The sequence below is a fragment of the Callospermophilus lateralis genome, chromosome 8, assembly GCF_048772815.1.
Source record: "Callospermophilus lateralis isolate mCalLat2 chromosome 8, mCalLat2.hap1, whole genome shotgun sequence".
In the NCBI taxonomy this organism is placed as follows: Eukaryota; Metazoa; Chordata; class Mammalia; order Rodentia; family Sciuridae; genus Callospermophilus; species Callospermophilus lateralis.
In genome coordinates, this window is record NC_135312.1 from 119,278,968 (window position 1) to 119,298,553 (window position 19,586).

The 19,586-nt window shown below is 44.6% G+C and overlaps 1 protein-coding gene across 1 annotated transcript in view; it reads left to right on the forward strand.

Annotated features, from left to right (window-relative positions):
• The first annotated feature begins 6,439 nt into the window (after nt 1–6,439).
• Znf827 (zinc finger protein 827) overlaps nt 6,440–19,586 on the forward strand; it is a 163,722-nt gene continuing 150,575 nt past the window's right edge. The window contains exon 1 of the mRNA XM_076864511.2: nt 6,440–7,010. Within this exon, the coding sequence (XP_076720626.1) occupies nt 6,968–7,010 (43 nt within the window). The 5' untranslated portion in view covers nt 6,440–6,967. The remainder of the gene's footprint in view (nt 7,011–19,586) is intronic.

Here is a 19,586-nt window from a genome sequence, read left to right on the forward strand (position 1 = left end):
CTGGAATAGCAGAGAGCTCTCTGCGAGTCAGAGCTCACTCCCAGCATCACCCAATGTTTTAGTTCTCAATTTCCTCATCTACAAAATACTGGGGCCCAAACAAGTAATACACAAGGTACCTTCTGGCCATAAGGTTCTCTGATTCTGATTTGAAGTTCTAATTATCTTTCCTTATTAAAAATATTAAACTATGAGATTAATGATGGCAGAAAGAGTAATAATAATAATAACTCCCATGGCATAACCATTTGTGAGTTTATATGAAAGGGCTTCTAGTTTACGTTAAAAGAACATGGCCAAACTTCGCCAACCAAAAGAACACAGATGGAGCTGGAGGTAACTTGATCTTGCTTCCCAAGAGATGCTCAACTACATAAAATCTGGCATAAAAATAGAGGTAGGGCCAGGTGTGGTGGTACATGCCTATAGTCCCAGTGGCTCAGGAGGCTGAGGCAGGGGAATCACAAGTTCAAAGACAGCCTTAGCAAAAGCAAGAAACTAAGCAACTCATGAGACCTTGTCTCTTAATAAAATACAAAATAGGGCTGGGGATGTGGCTTAGTGGTCAAGCGCTCTTGAGTTCAAGCCCTGGTAGCCCCCCCCCAAAAAAAAGAAATAGAGGTAGGAGTAGAATTCTAGAAGCAGAGGTAGACTGGGGTGAATATAGAAACAGAGACAGGACTCACAGAGGAAAGAGTATAGGGGAAACCCACGGAGGCTTTTTGGTTGATTTTCGTGCCCATTTTATTCTCTGATCACCAAAATTTATAACAACTAATATGTAATTACAATATAATTACATAATACATAATAAATATGTAATACAGCATTGCCTGGGTATGGAATACTTTTGCGCTTTGTTATCTTTATAGTTTTATGCCTCATAATGCTGTTTTCTAAGAAGAATGTTGCTTAATGTGTGGGTTGGGTAAACACGATGCCCTGGGCATGTGAACCATTAGGAGTGCAGAGGACCGGGAGCGGATTCCACAAAGGGAAAGATAGATATTGCAGAGAAACTGAATCAAAGCTGATTGCAGTGAGAGAGAGGGGCCGTGAGAGAAGCCACAATGCAAGAAGGGACTCAAAAGGAGACAGCAGTATGATTTGAGGCAGGGCAGAGGGTGACTAGGTTAGGCAGCAAAGAAGGACATTAAATGATCCGACAAATCAGTTCAAAAACGCATGGAAATGGGGAGCAGCTGCTTCGGGAGATTTCATCCATGCTGATCAACAAGGCCCAGTGATTCTAAGTTGATGGAGATGCTAAGAGTCCTGGCAAATAAGGATTTACAGACAAGAGCTTTGTTTTAAATTGGGGTTCAAATAAAGAGTAGACAAGAGACTATGGAGGGATCCAAACCTCAAAACTGACAGGATGGACCAGGTGAGGGAAATAGACCATAGAGATCTGGAACTCACCTGATCTAAATATAATTTTGAACTCTGAGATATTTGCCGAGGGTATTGAGGAATTGGACGGTTGGGAAGATGTTTATGGCAAGTCCAAGCCCAAGGGTTTCAATGAAACACATCCAAAGTGCTCAGAAGTCTTTCCTCCACGGTCTTTTCTGTTGAACCATGAGCTCGACATCCACTACTTTCGAAAGCATGGTTTATCCAAATCGTGACAAAACTTGCTGGTCTCAGCCAGACCCCCGCCGCCTGAGAACACAAGTACAGATTACAGCAAAAGCCTCCCTCTCTGTAAAGGAGGGCTGGTCATCGTCACCAGATACTTACTGATTTATAACACATTGAAGCCCAGGCCAAGAGAGACGCCAGACCCATATCTCTGCTTTGGGACAGGCCTTCATTATTTAAACTGTCAGACTTGCAGCACTTTTAGGGTAAAGAGCCATCTTAACTCTTGGGCAGAAGGTTCAGGCCCTGAGAAAGAGAGGAGCCCCTCACTGTTTCGACTTTTCTCAAAAATTCTCAGGCAGAAAGAAGGGCGAGCCCTCTGCTCAGAGCAATGGTCCCCTCCAAGTGGCTGGGAAACCTGTTTCCACAAGGCTGGGTGGACACCTGGACTCCTCTCTGCATCTCCTAATGGGGATACCAGGTGGATAACCCTGGGGTTCATAGACCAAGACTCAGCTCCAAGAGTTAAGTGGGCTTCGTTCTGTGAAGAGGGTGAGTGTGTTTGCAGCTGGATTCCAAGACTTCTAGGAAAGTGTCCGTTCAATTTCATTTTTCTCTTTAGATGCATCTTAGTTTCCAAGGCACTGGTTCTCAAACTTTTTGAAATCAGGATTCCTTTACACCCTTAAAAGATATTGAGCTTTTGTTTATGTGACTTAAATCTATTGATATTTACTGTATTCCTCATGAAAACTGTATAATTTTAAAATATTTATTAATTCATTTATAGGTAATGATACAATAAATATGGTACATATTTCTATGAAAAAATCACTCTATTTTTCAAAATAAATCATTTTGTGAGAAGAAGGGCATTGTTACATTTCAGCAAATCTTTGTAATGTCTCGTTTAATAAAACCCAGCTGGATTCTCATATCTGCTTCTTTATTCCATCTGTTGTAGTATGTTGCTTTGGTTAAAGATGTATATGAAGAAGGGCTGAGGTGAAGCTCAGTGGCAGAGTACTTGCCCAGCATTCATGAGGCCATGGGTTCGATCACCAGCACTGTAAAGAAAGAAAGAAAACGATGTGCATGAGGAAAACCCAGCCTCACACAGATGGGAAGTTAGAAGAGGGAGGAATAGCTTCACAGCCTTTTCAGGTAATTGTGGATATCCTTCTTTGATATTACACTAAAACTTGATGCCTGGTAGTTCGTAAAAGTTACTTCCAGGGTGGAATCTGAAGCCATGTCAATGGACTCTCCCTACTCTTTGGCATTAAAAACCATTGATCTCTTTTGTACTTTGAGAGAATCTATTACAGCACCATTCAGTAACATCACACATTAGCCATTTGTAAAATGTTGGTTCACTGAGTTATGCCAATCTTTCAAAATGTTGATACTGTATCTAAATATATAGAGAGAAAATATATATTTATATATATTCTAAGTGTTAGAAAACTGTTCAACTCATGGTAATGAATACATGCAAATATTGTACACTTTTAGGGTAAGGAGGATCTTAACTTTTAGGCAGATGTGAATATTGTCATTGCCAAAAAATACTATGCATTGTTTTCCTTGAAATTATGGGCTCATTTCATTTCTTTTCTTGAGAAATATCCAAGTCTGAGTTTCTCTGTCAGTCATTCATTCTTTCAAGTACAAAAAAAAACAAAAAACAAAAAAAACCCCAAAAAATGTCCCAGGAAAAAAATGACTATTTTAAACCATCTTCATGTGATTTTCCTTCAGACAATTGATATACTTCAGCGTGTGGCAGAAATGCTATATATGTATCAAACACTTTGTCACAAAGAATATTTAAAAGACTTGTAGTCAAGAGTTGAAATTTAATAAAATTATTAATTTTTTACTGCTCTGCCAAGGACATTCTTAAATGAGCCTTCCTTTTTTTCTTTCTTTGAGTGCCTGGTGAAGAATAGGATGATTATTAAAAGTCTGTGGTGCCCTTGGTTTAACTGGTCCTAAGGGGCCAGCATTTCACCCACCATAGTTTGGCATCGTTGGTACAAATACCAACATGGATAAAAGGCCAAATAACATCCTTATATTATTATGAAAATAGTCTTGACCTTGCAGATCCTCTACAGACCACACACTATTCCAGGGAAAGTGCTCCCTCTGTCTACCCGCCCTTAGCAATACTTGGACTTAAATGGAGTTAACACCTGTGAGAGTTAGTACTTATGAAACATATTCTTTGAGTGTACAACTTTGAGAAAATCTATCTTAATATCACGTTTGAGAGGTGATGGAGATGGAGGTGGTGGTGGAGAAAGTACTGTGATTATTAAGGTAAAATATGGTCTTAAAACCTGGTCCATGGAGGCAAATCACAGAATATTCCAGTCTGATGACTATGGCCAACAACTATCCAAGCTAATGGTTCATGGATAGGTGCACCACAAATTATTTATTCAATCTTGATTTTGAATCCATTGTCATAACCCCCATTATTTATCTTCCTAATATTTTAGGTTAGTCTAACATTAAAATTAGTTTATGTTCCCTAAGCATACAGCAATTGAGGGTGAGATGTAAATGACCTTGAAGAGTGTTTTTTAGCACAGAGATACCAACCTGGGATTTAAGCAGAAAATGTTCTATCCTTATTTCCATTTTCTATTGTTATGTACCACTTTAAATAATTTTTGGAAAGAGGTGGAGGTAAGAATAAATTCAATTTAAAAATGCTTTTGGCTGTTGATAAAATACCTATATAATTAAAAGTTGACAGCATATGCCTGCATGCCTTTAAAAGGTCGCAGGAAATGTACTCTGCTTTGAGAAAAGGCCTAAAGTGTGTTTTCAATTATAGTGTACTAAACATTGTGAAGAGCCATAGCAATTCAGGAAAAGGTGGTGATGTATCTATGCAGAGTAATAATCTTCAATATCCTAACCAAAGGTTCCCAGGGAGCAGTGGTGGAGCCTTGTGACCATTGGTTTACCGGTGTTAGGTGTGAAGATCCTACAGACTCAGGGTGATGGGTGCACTTGGAATGGATGAGCTCTGGTTTATCATTCAGACATTAATTTCAAGCCTAATGCTACTGACAATAGTCCAAGTCATGGCCAATTGAATTTGATCTGCGTTGAAAGATAGTACTATTTCAAATTATAATGCAAAAAAAAAAAAAATTGGAAAAATAAGTTTCAGGATGATGCTCCATTTAAACTTGACTGCTCCTTGTTTGGTTTTAGGTTGAATTCAAAGTGAGTCTTTAAATCGTCTTCAGATAGCATTACTTGATATTGGGAAGCTAGATCTTTTGGGAGCAATTGGCAGGGAGGGGTTCACCCTGAGATTTCATCCTCAAAGAAAGACATCTTTGGGGAGATGCGGTACTCTTTGAGCTACTCTACTAAAATTACATAATATAGGGCCTTATTGTTATTTTTAAAGGGGGTTCATAGGAATTTAACCCCCCATGGCTCTCTTTAACATCACTGAAGATTTCTAAGTAAATCAGAACCTCAAAGAGGCATCAGTTATTCCTGTCAACTTATAGAGTGTCATTTTAATGTTCTATATCTTCAGTATGCCTCCACCTTCTTTGATGAAAAAGTCTATTTAAAAATTGGTAGGAAAATATTTAACATAATAAGATGATGAGTCAGAGTTTTTAAAAAGCTCAAAAGGGAAGATGTAGTTAAATAATGCACCTTCTTATTTTTTAACTACATCTGACTCATGACATATAATGTATTCCGCTAAGTTCAAAGTTTCCTGTTACAAAGAGTTTTATGAAACAACTCTTCTTCAGACCATTTTTTACTTCAATTATAGTAGCAGGTTTTGGAGTTTAAATCATTAACAACCTGAGTGAACTTCTATCTAAATGACTGCAAGTCACAAAGAGAACAGTCCTCTTTCACCAAGTACCTTTTGTGCTGAGTGAGCCGGGTCCTTTTCTGGTTTTCCCCTTTATGTGTCTCTTTGAAGCGAAATGTGTGATGATTTGTAAAGTAATGAAAGTATATCAGTTAATGAAAACTGCTATATTAGGCACATAATGCACACTGGAATTGCTTCAGGGTAAATTTCATATACCTGCATTATAGTAGAGGAAAAAAGTAAATTTCAGAAGTCAAGATCGCTGTGTGCACTGTAGGAGTATCATGTAGCAGTTAAATCAACCATCAGGGGTGACCTAATCTTATTTTCCCCCCTTTGTCAAGGACCTGAAACTTTCATTTAGGCAGCTTTTTTTTTTTTTTTTTCAAGTGTTACCTCTATCAGATGCACCAACAGCTGGACATTCATTCCATCAAACTGGTTATTGATCTTACCATATGGTATCTTTAAAAAAATTTTTTTTTGGAATATTTTTATTGGGATGTTTTTGGAGAGTGTGTGGGAGTCTGCAACCTCCAGACTTACAGTGATGGAGTGAGGAAGTAATTCTTCTAGTGACAAAAGCCCGAAGAATTTTATACAGAACAAAATGCAGTTTAATAAACAAAAGAAAGTTAAGAGAGCAATCTATCTCCTTTAAAAAAAAATATCAGTAAAATAATGAACGGATCGTTGTTGAAAGAGTGGGAAAAACTTTTTTTCCCCCTAGATTTGGCGACTAGCGGGATAAATTCGAAGAACTCCATCCCACCCCCGCACGCGCGCCCCCCATTCTTTGCAGACAGAGCGGTTGTAAATCCGAGGCTGAGTCCGCCCTGGGAGCCTTAGGGCACCTTTCCTCTTTGCTCTGCGTGTGTGTGTGTGTGTGTGTGTGTGTGTGTGTCTAGCTCTCGCTCTTTCCCTCAGTCTGTGCCTCTGTGTGTGTGTGTGAGTGTGTGTGTGACAGAGAGAGAGGGAGAGAGAGCGCGAGAGGAGAGAGAGAGCGAGAAAGAGAGAGAGAGAGAGAGAGCAAGAGAGCGAGCTGTGAGCTGTGCTGCCGCCGCCGCTGCCCTTTGATCCCGACATTAGTGTTAGGGGCTCGGAGACACAGAGCGCGGCCATAGACACCGCCGCACCGGCACTCATTTATTTATACCTCCCATCACACACGCGAGCACAGGACACACACACACTCACACCTATTAGATCCGTTTCCATTGAAGAATATTACGCTCGGGGACAAGCCAGGTGCACGACCAAAAATTAAAAAAAAAAAAAAAAGAGGAGGAAAAAAAAAAAAAGAAAAGAAAGGAAAGAAAAGAAGAAAACCCCTCTTCTGGCTCCAGGAAACAAGCTTCAACCCATTGCACACACCGGAGAGAAGGGGTTTCCCCCTGCCCGCCCGCCCGCCCCCCAACTACCTCCCCGCTCCTGCCAGTGTCTGCCTCTCTGCCCCCACGGGGGTTTATTTGATCTCACATTAACCAAGGAGGAGAATGTGAGAAAAGGGGGAAAATGCCCAGGAGGAAGCAGGAGCAGCCCAAGCGCCTTCCCTCACGTAAGTCATCCCTTCTCCACCTCCTCTCGTGCCATTTTCTCGCCCTCCCTCTCCTCTTTCCCCTCCGCAGCCTCCTCCGTTGTTTTCTGCATTAGTTTAGGGTTACAGAGGTGAAACTGACAAAGACACAGCCCGGGTTACTCCTCGTTTAGGTCTATGCTGAGGCAGCCATGTTGGTGATGATCAGCCCCGTGCCCTTTCTATTCTCTCTCTCTTTTTCTTTCTTTCTCTCGCCCCCCCTCTTTTTTTCCTTGAGATCGGGCTTTTTTCCCCTTTGCCTCCCCCTCCCCCTCCTCACTCCGGGTTGCTGGGGGGAGGGGGCGAAAGCGGGAGGAGGGGAGTAGTGTGGATGCCGGGGTTTTTACCGGGGGCTGGGGGGAGGTGGGAGAGGTTGGAATCTTAAAAAAAAAAAAAAAAAAAAATTCCTGGTGGCTCCCGGTGCCTGGGGTGCGGGGGTCGGGGCGCGCGGCGGGCAGGGGGCCGTGACATGGCGTTTGGGGGTGCCGGGGCGAGGGCGCGCGGCCGCCCGCCGGGCTCGGGATCCAGGGAGAGGTCCGTCTCCGGCTAAAGGTTGCGCCGGGGTTGGTCGGCCCCGGAGCCGCCGGCGGCAGCGGCGGCGGCTGGAGCAGGAGGAGGCGGAGGTGGAGGAGGCGGCGGCGGAGGAGGGGAGTCGGGGGCGGGCGAGGCGGGAGCGGCCGGGGAGGGTGTGGGGGCACCGCACACAAACACACGGGGATACACGCGCCGCCGGGCGGCTGCTCCGCGGCGCCGGGGCGAGGGGGCGCGCCGGGGCGCGGGGCGGCCGGGCGGGGGGCGAGGCCGGGCAGCGGCGGGCGGATGTGGGGTGCGGGAGCTGCGCCGAGGCGGAGGCAGGAGGCAGGGCGGCTCGCGGCGCGCGAGGTCCCTGCAGAGCTGAGGGGAGGGAGGAGCAGGGCTCCTGGCCGCAATAAAATGCGGGGTCAGTGGGAGCAGACGGAGCCGGGCGAGACTCGGGCTCCCAGACCCCCCTCCCCGGCGAGCCTGAGCAGAGTCCAGGACTAAAGTGCATCACAGCCCTCCCCGGCGGCAGCCACACACACCAACTGGAGACACACACCCGCCGGCACGGCCCGGTCCCCTTCCCCTCCTCCACCCGCGCCCCCGGTCCCTCTCCGCCCTCCCTCCGGCTTTTCTTTGCGAGACTCTTAACTTTTCCCCCACTCCCTCTCCAGTTCCCCCCGCCCCCCCAATCTTTCTCCGCTTTGAGTGTTCCGAGATGCTGCTAAAGCTAAAAGTGAAGGAGAAAGAAGCAACTAAAAATATCCCCCGGGGCCGCCCGGCTCCTTGAATGCAGGGAAGAGGGGGCAGGGGAGAAGGCGTGGGGCGGGGTGACGGGGAGGAGGGGACGCGGGAGGCGCCGGAGGGAGGGGTCGGGGGAGACGGAGGGTCAATTTCTCTTCTCTCCCCCCCGCTCCGCTCCCCTCTCCCGGCGGTTTGGCGCTGCTCGGAGCCCGATCCTGCAAAACCCGGGCTGGGGGCGGGAGCGGAGCCGGAGCGCCCGCCCGCCCGGGTGTCAGGCCGACGTGGTCGGTCACCTGAAGTTCACGGAGGGTGGGGGAAGGGTTAAGGTTATGGTGTCTCGGGCTCGGGTTGTGTGTGAGCGTGTGCGTTTCCGCTGCAGACAGGCAGCGCGATCGATCTCCCCCTCGCGAAATATCCGCGGCGGTGCCTGCCCGGGGGACCGCGAGGGGGGCGCGGGCTGCCAGGGCCGGGCGCCCCCGCGGCTCCGTGTCACCCGGGCCGCGGCCGAAGTGGCGAGCAAGGGCACTTGCAGGCAGTCCGCTCCGCAAACATTCCTCTTTCTTTCCCCTTCCCGGTACGCAGGGAGTCGACGCACAGGGCTTGGGTTGTGCTTTTTTTCCCCTTCCTTTAAAAAAAAAAAAAAAATGCCCCTGTGCAGTCCTTTCTTCGCCTGCCCGCTAGAGGTTCTGAGGATAATATCACATATGTAATATATATGCACATAAAATCACTCTCAGGCGGCTGCGTGTGTAGGGAAATTTTGTGCGAGGAGGAGAAGGCGGCGGAGTCGGGGAGGGCGAGTTGGGAGGCTCCGCGCAGCGATTCACAGAAAACTCGCAGCAGTTGGTGGAGAGTGCGTGCACATGGCCGGCCGGCCACTGCGCCCAGCTCTTCTCGGGGGCGTGTGGGGGAGCGAGCGGAGGCCCGAGTCCCCGCGGGGGCCACGGGGGAGGCTTGCCCTGCTCCGACAAAATGGGCTTCAGTGTTCTCTGCGAACTTGCCCTTAGATGGCAACTTTGGGAGCTGATGAGCTTGTGTGCGAAAACCAGGGCGGTGAGGTTATTTGGTCATTTTCCTTTCTTCTCCCCCTGCTTTAAAAAAAAAGAAAGAAAGAAAGAAAAAGAAATAAAGAAAAGTTGGCGGGGTTAGAGGGAGGGTGGGAGAAGAGAAGGGATTTATCTGTTTGGGCTGTGACGGAGATGGAACGGCCGTGCCTCCCGTGGTGTGCAGCGCTGTCGGGCAGCTGCAGCCTGCCCTGCCGGTGACCTTGACCCTGACCTCGTGCGACTACCCTCTCCGTCTGAGAGGAAATTCAGGCTCCATTTTAGCTCGTGTGCCTGGTGGGCCTCTCCTGCGCGCTGGTGCCTGGTGATTAAGTTATATTTTGAGAGTGGGGACTCTCCCACCCTGTTCTCTAATTGAATACTGGTATCTCCTCACTTAAAAATCGCCTCCCTCTTTCACTCGAGTAAAGCTGCTTTTACCAAAGTAAGAAGCAATTTACCTTTGGAAACACCTTAAACGTCCCTCCAGTTTTAAAAGGGAAGCCTTAATTTGAGAAGCTTTTCCACTTACCTTTGCATTGAATGGATTTTTATGGATGTGTGCTGCCTGTTCTAAGCGGGGTTTACACATGTTTTATAAGCAATTTGCATTTGGACTAAGAGCAATTTCTGGGCAAATGGTGTATTTTGCAATTCAGTCACACTAACCCAAGGCTGGCTAAGTGCTGAGTGAAGCTTGGAGCCACTTGCAAGTGGTATCTAGATGCAATAAATATTGACTTGGGTAAAAATTAGTGTTAATTTCTATTTATTATAGGGTATAATTGCAGTCCTAAGTCCTAGTTGTAATGATAAACTCTTGGTTTGTATGCTTGTTTGTTTATGTGTAAGGGAAGGATTTTTCTTCCCCTGGAGAACTGTGTTCTATCGAAGTTAAAATGTAGTTAAGTCTGGGGATTAAAGTTGCTTGAGAGAAATCATCCCAGGGTTTTAAGAAGTTATATAGGAGCAGATTTAGAAAGTTGACCCTAAAAGGAAGGAGTAATGTGTGCAATGTTGGGGGTAGGGGAAAGGGGTGATAGGGGAATGAACTGGGGCAAATTGCTTTGCAGCCAAAGAGCCCTTCTGAGTAAATACAAAAGTGATTAAAGCCCCTATTGATAGGTTGTTTTAAGAATCTGTAGAACCCAGTAAACACATTTAAGAAGTGCAAATTAGAATATGTAAAAAGGAAACTTGTGAAAACAATCTATAGTAAATTTGGAATGCTTTCCACTTCCTCTTAGGTCTCTCCTGGCCTCTGCACCCCACAATAGTATGACTAAAGATTTCTAAAGCATAAACCATTGCTACTTACAGACTTATTCTGTGTTGGATTTATTTCTCTTTTATTAAGTATACTACTAGCCAGGCATAGTCTGGGTCTGTGACGCCCACAGTCCTCCCACTCGACAGCACAGACACCAGGGAACCTGGAAGTTCTACTCTCCAGTGGATTAGTCGTGGAAATCCAGACTAGCACTTGGTATTATCTGATACCAACTCTGGGGTGAGCCTCAGCCCCTGGCACCAAGTCCCAGCAATTCCCCAGGCTGGGCTCTGGCCTGCTAAGGTTTCCTAGCTCCTTCTGTTCAGCTAGACACCCCTGGGACTCTTCAGAACCGAATTAGCTTTGGAGATGGGCGAGCCTTTAACCTGACACTACTAACCGAAGCCCTGGGTTTCTGATTTAAAATTCTACAGTCATTTCCTCTTGGGCCTCTGAGGTGTGTGTGTGTATGTGTTTTTGTTACATGGGCCTCATACGTATGCAGGAAAAAATGGCCAGCTCTATAGGGTTGAGTGGGGATCCTACTCAACAAATCAAAAAGAAGTTCTGTATTAACTTTTGGAGACACCCCCTACCACCACATCCAGCAAAAGCTGTTAAATCTGTATTATTTTCAAGGGTTGATTTTAAAAGTTATTATTCAAAATAAAATCTCTGTTTCTTGGCTTAAGGCTGTAATGATCATTTGGGGTCTTAAATGTGATCCTATTGCTGTTGTTGATGGCTCTTTTACAAAAGTTCTTTCCATTAACAAGGTCTAATACCATGAAGTGTGTCCTCCTGGTCGGTCCTTTGAGCTTTAACACATACGTATTTTTAGCAGAATCCCAAACTGCATCTCTTAAGGTTCATCAGCCTAGCAAGAGGAAGAAGGAAACCACTAGGCATGGGGCTAGGCTCTTTATGAACCTTATAACAAACTGAAGAGGGAGAGGATATAGGAAGGGCTTCTTCCTATGTTTATTGCATCTGTAAATCCTTCTACTATTGATGATCAGCTCTTATAAGATTTCCTCATTAGCATCAACTCATCCATAAACACATGAGTTTAGATCCTACTACACTTATCATTAGAAATTTTTCTGATCCCTGTTCTTGATCGGGAGTACAAGGAAAAGTACTAAAACAATTGTTTTATTATTCCAGGACTTTCACTGTTTACTTAGTTGTGGGTCAAGACTAGGATAGGTTATTGTGTTTTCCATTAACAAAACTTGAAATATTCTCTCCTTCTTTCTAGTAAAATTAGGAATGAGAATGACTGGAAAGGAACAGGACATATATAAATGCATATTTATCCCTATGTTCAGGTGTTTAGATATACCTGTATATAGATACATTTTAATAGCGTTATGAGTCTTTTTTGGTCTGATGAAGGAGAGGCATTAAAAAAAAAACTTAACTCTTTTCTCTTATTTTTTTTTAATGGTGCTGGGAATCAAACCCAGGGCCTTATAGGCAAACACTCTACCATTGAGCCACATTCCCAACTCCTCCCCATTTGTTCTTATTAATTTTTGCAGTGACCAGGCACTACCTCTTGACTAACCATGGTAGCAACCACGTGGGGAAAATTTTCAGTCTGAAGTAGCACAATATTTCATGACTCCTGTCAGCCAGGGCTAATGATTCTAAGGGACCAAGTAGCAGTTTGGGTTGATGATAGGTAATAATGCCTTGCTGTTCTCCAAAAAGAACATCTAGGTAATCCTGATACAGTAAGGAGGGTATCACTGGGGTTTCCTGCTAAAACAGGGAAGACGGCTCAAAATCACATTCCTTCTAATGCTTCAAATAGTTTCTAATAAAAAAATTGATTTTTAATTTATCTGTGTGCTGCCATCTCGCTCTGGAGATGACACAGCTGGTATGAGTTGACAAGTCTGTGCACAAAGTGTTAATAAATCATGCTGGAGAAGGATAAATTGGACAGCTTTTGGCTAGTGTTAGAGCTTGCTGTGCATTTGGTATTTTAGAGTCTTTGAATGGCCTCTATTAGGACAGTTCCATGAGAGGTGTAGAAAATCTCTGCCTGGAGAAGCTTGTAAAATTAAATGGACAGAGGTTGTGGACACACCCAAGGGCGAGTGTGTGTGGCTGGAATAGCCAGGCAGGATTCTTCTGGGGTCAAAAGTTGGTTTAGTAGTGTAAGGAGTCCTGTCAATATCAACATGTTCTTGTGGAAAAGGCCAGGTTAGAATACATGATGCTGGCCTGGGTTCACTTAGTAATCCCAGTAGTATGGATTCAGATCACGTCTGGATGAGTTAGTTCCACTAAAGAGAAAAGCTCTTGTCCTGCATCATTAATGCTGGTCATATATGCAAATTGGCATCTTTGGACTCAACGATGAGATGGCCTAGTCCATATGGGCTGCTATAACAAAATGCCTTGGTCAGGTACTTTATAAGTGAAAAATATATTGCTCAAAGTTCTGGACGTTGAGAAGTCCAAGATCAAGGTAATCACAGCTTCAGTGTCTGGTGAGGGCTCCATCTCTGCTTCAGCAATGGCTCTGCTTTCTGACCACACAGGGAGGAGGAGGCAGCTAAGCTTTCTTGGGCTTCTTATAGAAAGGCACTAATTCCTTCATCAAGGTTCTTCCCGAATGACCTAATCACCTCTCAAAGGCCACACCTCTCATGAACTTTCGGGGAGCATAAACTTTCCCACCACAGCACAAGGTATGAAGGAACCGAAAGATACCACGTTGCTACACTGTATGAAACTTCCTTGATATCTGTGACTGGTCACCAGTGTCATTCTGTTTGGGCTGAAAGGCATGATATTTCTGGGATTAAGTTAATATGTCCGTTAGCCCTCATTTGAAGTTGTCCTGTCCTCCTTGGGTCTTCGTTTTTTAAAATATCTGCTGGAGAATTAGAATAGGAGAAGGAAAAACAAACAGACCAGGCTGGCGCTGATCTCTCCATTCTGAGTGATGTATTAGTAATTTTCTATAATTTAATCAGACCGGTCGCAGAACGAGATAATGAGAGTATGACCTACAAAATAGGACTTTTGAGTGCGTTAAAGGGTTTCTAGCATCAGGTTTTACAAGACCATGGGTTTTGTGGTGAAGGGATAGATTTGGGGTTTTCTCTTATTGGAAAGAAATTCAGGCCAGGCCTGGTAAGAGGTGTGAGTTTTCATTCCTGTTTTGGTTTAGTTAATGTGCTCTTAGGATCATGTTAGGGTGTGAAGGATGATTCTTTCCTCCTTTTGATGGACGTTTTTCTCTCTCTCTCCCTGAACTGTGTTGCTCAGGGATTCCTACCGTCTTGGTCTTAGTGTGTAGAACACTTTATGTCTTCTGTCATATTAAATAATATGCAAATCACTGAACTTAGAAAGAGTTGAGGATACTTGACACGCTGGTCTCTCTCTACTTTTTTCCTTCTGCTTGAGAGCACGTTTTGTATTTCTGTCCCCTGTAAATTATATTTTTATGATATTGGAGAACAGTATATGACTAGGTGCTAAAGCAAGGGCCTATCAGTGACTCTCATCATTCCCCAGGGACTCACCTTGGCTAGAATTGCTACAGTTATAAGGTAGATTTCTAAATTAAAATCAGACTTTGACTTTATATTAGTCTTAGACCACATGGGTGCATATTGCTGTTGATTTTATAAAAGTCAGCTTCACCCCATGTATGTGTGTACACACACACACACACACACACACACACACACACGAGGCTATACTGTACCTGATTTTATAAAATGTATAGTGCTAGGTGGCCATGGTGTGAGGTCAGAATGTGGCCTTTAGCAACTGTGCTTTTCACAGACTGAACTGGGGTTATACCCAGTGTGGTAGACTCTGTGTGCCTTAAAGGTCTATTATCCAACTGTCCAGTTTCTTATTAAAACACAGTCTCCACCCCTGAATTTCTGTCTCTGGAGTTCTTAAATCGCCAGGTACTCTTTGCTTTTGTTTTTAACAAAGTCCAAGGTCTGGGAAAGTAACTCAGTGTTAGAGCACATGTTTAACCTGCATGAGGTCCTGGGTTCCAACCCCAGCAATGAAAAAAAGAAAAGAAAAAAAAAAAGAAAGAAAGAAAGAAAGAAAAAGAAAATCCAAATTCAGCCAAGTTTGTCTACTACCAAGGAGTAAATCCATAGACCTCCTCAGAGCCAGAAGAACAAACCCTAAAATAACCTCTCTCCATCTCTGATAATTTCTACATACGTCACAAGAGTGGTTAGACCCCCTTAGAGGCATGGTGTGGAGGAAACGGAGGGGAGAGAGAGATGTGGATCTCAGGGTAAACTGTCTGAGTGCTCTGAATGAGTTGGCCTTCAAAGGCGACTGAAGAAGGCCAGGCGAAATGATCTTTTACATGATTGATTAGCAGCATTCGACTTATCTGAGCCTTTGAAACAAGCTACTGAACTTGAGGAGGATGGTGGATTTTCTCAAGTTAGGTAGTGCTAGTACCTTGGGTTGTCTGATGCTGTGTGCTTAAAAAGAAATTTCTTGTTGTATTGTAATGAGAAAGAGAAAATATCATGTGACTTTGGATTCCTTTCCTGTCTGCTGTATATGGTGCAAGTAAAGACAGCTCATTTGCTTTTGAAGTTCACAGGGTGGGGGTCAAATGCACAGACTCTGGTGCTTGACTTTTCAGATCCCACCCCGGTCACTGGCTAGCTGTGTGATCTTGGGAAGAAGACTGAACTTTCTGTTTTCCAGTTTCCTCATCTTTAAATAGTTATAATAGTTCCTATACCACAGAGTTATTCTAAGGATTATTTGAATACATATATAAATGTAAATGTTACATGTCCATGTCAAATCATGCTTAATTAGTGTGCTTTGTTGAAAGAGCTCAATAAATATTACCCGTTATTAAGTATATGAAATGTTTATTTGCTTAGAGTGTGATTAGATTATAGACATTTCTGATCTAGAATTTTATGGTAGTTTCTGTGTTTTTTTAAATTCTCTTTTCCATGGATCTTAGTAGTGTGATGTGGAATAACAATATGATATGGTACAATTCTTTTACGAGACCATTACTGTAGGGCTTGACCAGTACTTGTTTCATAGTCCCACAGTATTACATTGGGCTTTCACTGTAGGAATGAGTTTGTTCCTCCCCTCACACGATTTGCTCTGAATTACATTTAAGTTGTGTAATAATCCTATGAATTATGGCTTAATTTTACTATAAACTGAGAATAGTAAATCCTCCTGTGGAGATTTATAGTGAGACTGAAATGAGAGAATAGGTGTTTAATAAAGGTTTGTTTATTTATTCATTTATTCAACAGGCTGTCCACTGATTAAAATAACCGAGGGGAAATTGATATTGTGTTTTCCATATGTTATATGGGTCATAGTTCAGATTTGCACAGAAAGGAGGAGAGGCAGGGCCTGTTGTTTCCAATCACAGGGATCCAGTCCAAGAGAACGTGTTCTGTGAGTCTTAAGTAAAGGACTGAGGTAAGCTCGTGTGTGTGTGTGTGTGTGTGTGTGTGTGTGTGTGTGTTTGAGCATATCAGAGGTCACAGCCTGGTACCATGCCGAGGTGTTTTGCCCCACAGGGTATGTTTAAAAACTTGAGGTAACATTTTGGAGATTGGAGGTTTCACATAAAAATCCAAATTTCCAGCTTCTTTTGAAAACTTGGAAGAGACAGCAGCACTGGGCCCACCTCCCCACATGGCAGCAATCTGCTGTGGCTGTCTCCCTTCCCCAGGCATGTGCTCGTCAGTCTGCCACAGTTCCTACCACTCGGCCACCGTGTCCCCATATGCACACACACCTGCCCACCTTCCCCAGGTCTCTTTCCTCTTGGTCCCTGCAGGCATTTGGATGAGAACCTGTTCTACATTCTGTAACGTTAATTCATTACTGAGTTGAAGGTATTGTGTCCCGCATTCTGGGGTGGCACAGAGAAGCAGTATGAGGTAGGGATTACGGTCCTGGCTGTACTGCATTTAGCTGTGACATTCGCAAGTGACTGCCATCCTCTGCCTGTTCTTCTCATTTGTAAAATGGGGGACATTGTCGCTGTACGGGAACTAAGGGAGCTCATACGTGCAGATTCAGAGGTGGTGTGTCTGGCGTGTAGTATCTGCACAGTAAGTGCCCGCCACCGTAGTACACCTGACAAGTGGCTTCTTGTCAACGGAGGATCTCCCTAGAATGCTTTCGCTGCGCTGTGTAGTTAATCAATCTTGCTGCCCTTCAATTTCTGATCACCATTAAGCAACCTAGTGTTTCTCACCCCCTGGCTGCAGATTGGAATCACCTGGAAGATTGAAAAAGGTCAAACACCCCTATAGCCATGAGTTCGGTGGTCCAGGGTGGAGCCTGGGACTAGACTTTTTTTAAAGTCCTCTGGGTGACTTGAATGAATCAAATCATTCAAGGGTTGAGGACCCCTGAACTAACCAGAACGCCCACTCTGGGATGATGTCATTTCAGCCAGGAATAAAGACATGTGATGCTGAGCCCCGGCAGTTTCTTGACCATACTTTCTTAGATCCTAAAATGAGCTCATGGACTTGAGTAATTGGCTCCAGCTCCAGGAAACCGGAGGCTGGGGAAGGAACCTGCAATAGGCAGGCGACAGAAACCCCAGTCTTCTCCCTCACAGTCCCTCCACCAGGGGAGACCACAGTTTTCTGTCCGATCGCCAAGCTTTCTCATGGGTTTTGTGACCTTCAGCCAGTTGCTTACCCTCTCTGTGCTTAAGTAGCTCCAGATTGTAAAGTGGATAAGAGTGCGTCACCCAAACCTTCTAGTTACATTATGCCTTATGGTTCCTGAAGCGTTTGCATGGATGTCGTCTGCTTGTGAGGTGGAGAAGGGGGCTGCCTGTCCCGCCTATGGGACAGCAGTGGAAATGGAACCACAGAGAGGGCAAGAAACTAGCTCAGAGTCACCAGTTCAGCATTTCCAAGGGCAGGACCCTCCGACTTCTCTTGAGGCCCAGTACTGCTCAGAGGTGCATGAAATCTTCATGGAATCTCACAGTCTGCAGGTGATGTCTGGGCCCCCTGCAGGCCTCCCAGAGCCCCTGGCACCCCTTAGGTGCTGATGGAACACGTTGGCTCCAAGACTCATGCAAACGTGTGCTGCTGAGAATACGACTGGAGAGCTGGGTTTTTGACCTTAGACTGAGCAGAGGGCAATAGAACAGAGTCGCATGCAGTGACACTTTCTGGGGCCGGGAGTACATGCTTCATATGGTGAGCGCTGCCTTCTGGAATGGCCTAGAATTAGGCATCTAATCTGTGCTTGTTGGGCCCACTCGTTAACCCAGCGAGCCTCCTCAGAGCGTGAAACACAGCTGTATTTGGGAGGAAACAGTGTGGGAGACCCCACGCACCAGGAAAGGTTCCTGAAATGTGCTGTGTGATTTCTCCCTTCTGGGGGAAGCCAGCCTCAAACAAGAACTTGCAGAGTTTTAATCTGACCTGAAGGAGAGAGCAGTCAGAGGAAAGTGCGCTGCTTGTATGGAGATTTCTTGGAAAACTGGGAATGGAACCACCATTCGACCCAGCTATCCCTCTCCTTAGTCTTTCCCCAAAGGTCTTAAAAACAGCATACTACAGGACACAGCCACATCAGTGTTTATAGCTGCACAATTCACAATAGCTAAACTGACCAACCTAGATGCCCTTCAGTGGATAAAAAAAAATGTGGCATATGTACACAATGGAATATTACTCAGCAATAAAAGAGAACAAAATCATGGGATTTGCAGGTAAATGGATGGAGTTAGAGAAGATAATGCTAAGTGAAGTTAGCCAATCCCCAAAAAACAAATGCTGAATGTTTTCTCTGATATAAGGAGGCTGATTCATAGTGGGATAGGGAGCAGGAGCATGGGAGGAATAGACAAACTCTAGATAGGACAGAGGGGTAGGAGGGGAAGTGGGGAGGGCGCGGGAGGTTATTACAAAAAAAGAAAGTCCGCTGCTTCCCGACTTGCACAGGTATAGTACCTTTGGTGGAGATCCACAGACACACCTATTGCTCCTTGAGGCTCCTTGAGGCCTTTTGCATCCATGAGAAAACACAAGGACAAGAGAAAATACAAGTAGTTTGAATAGGACTTGATGGTCTCCGTGAGGCTGGAATCACAGAAATCTTTGATAATATAAGGACCTGTTAAATAGATATATATGTAAAAACTACCCAGAAATGAAGAAGTGTAAACAAGAAATATAAACTTATTTTTAATATTGAGTTTAATGACAAAACTGGTACACGGTTAGTCCAAATAATTAAAATTGCCTGTAAACGTCTCAAGTGTGAACGTCCCCTCATCCCAACTTCCACCCCCAGAGAGAACCTCTTAATTAGCAATATTTAAAAATATTTGAAATATGGGTGCATTTCTGCAGAGTCGGCTAATGCAGTTGAAGTCCTGAATTCAGTGCAAGGGTGGCCACATTGCTCTGGGAGCTGATGACATCACATCTCTGATGTTGAATCCCAGGTTGGATGCTTTGGTTTCACGGGGGAAATTGATAAACTACCCATCAGAAGGGAGGCAGCAAGGACTTGGTAGGCTGTTAAAGTCATCTTATGAGGAGTTCATTACGGAGGCAGTGGGAGTGCTTAATTTGAAAAGAAGAGTGGGGGCGGATAAGAATTGTGCTCGGTATCTACGTTCAAATCTATGAAGTTCTGTTGAGTGAAAAAGGGAGGAACTTACATCGAATTGTCATTCATCCTAAATTGTCAGCTCACATGCGATAACCGGTGTGTTATTCGTACATTTATTCATTGATTTCACCAGCGGGAGCTGAGTGTGTGTCAGGGATTAGAGGTGCGTAGAGCTGAGTAGAGCCTGGTCCCTGCTCTCAAGAGCCAAGTGGGCAGAGAAAGAGATGGAAACAAAGAAGTCTGATTCAGCTTGAAAAATATTTTCACAGACTTGTGAAATGCTGAGTGGAAGACGGAGACAAGGCCCAATAGGGTAGAAGTTACAAAGAT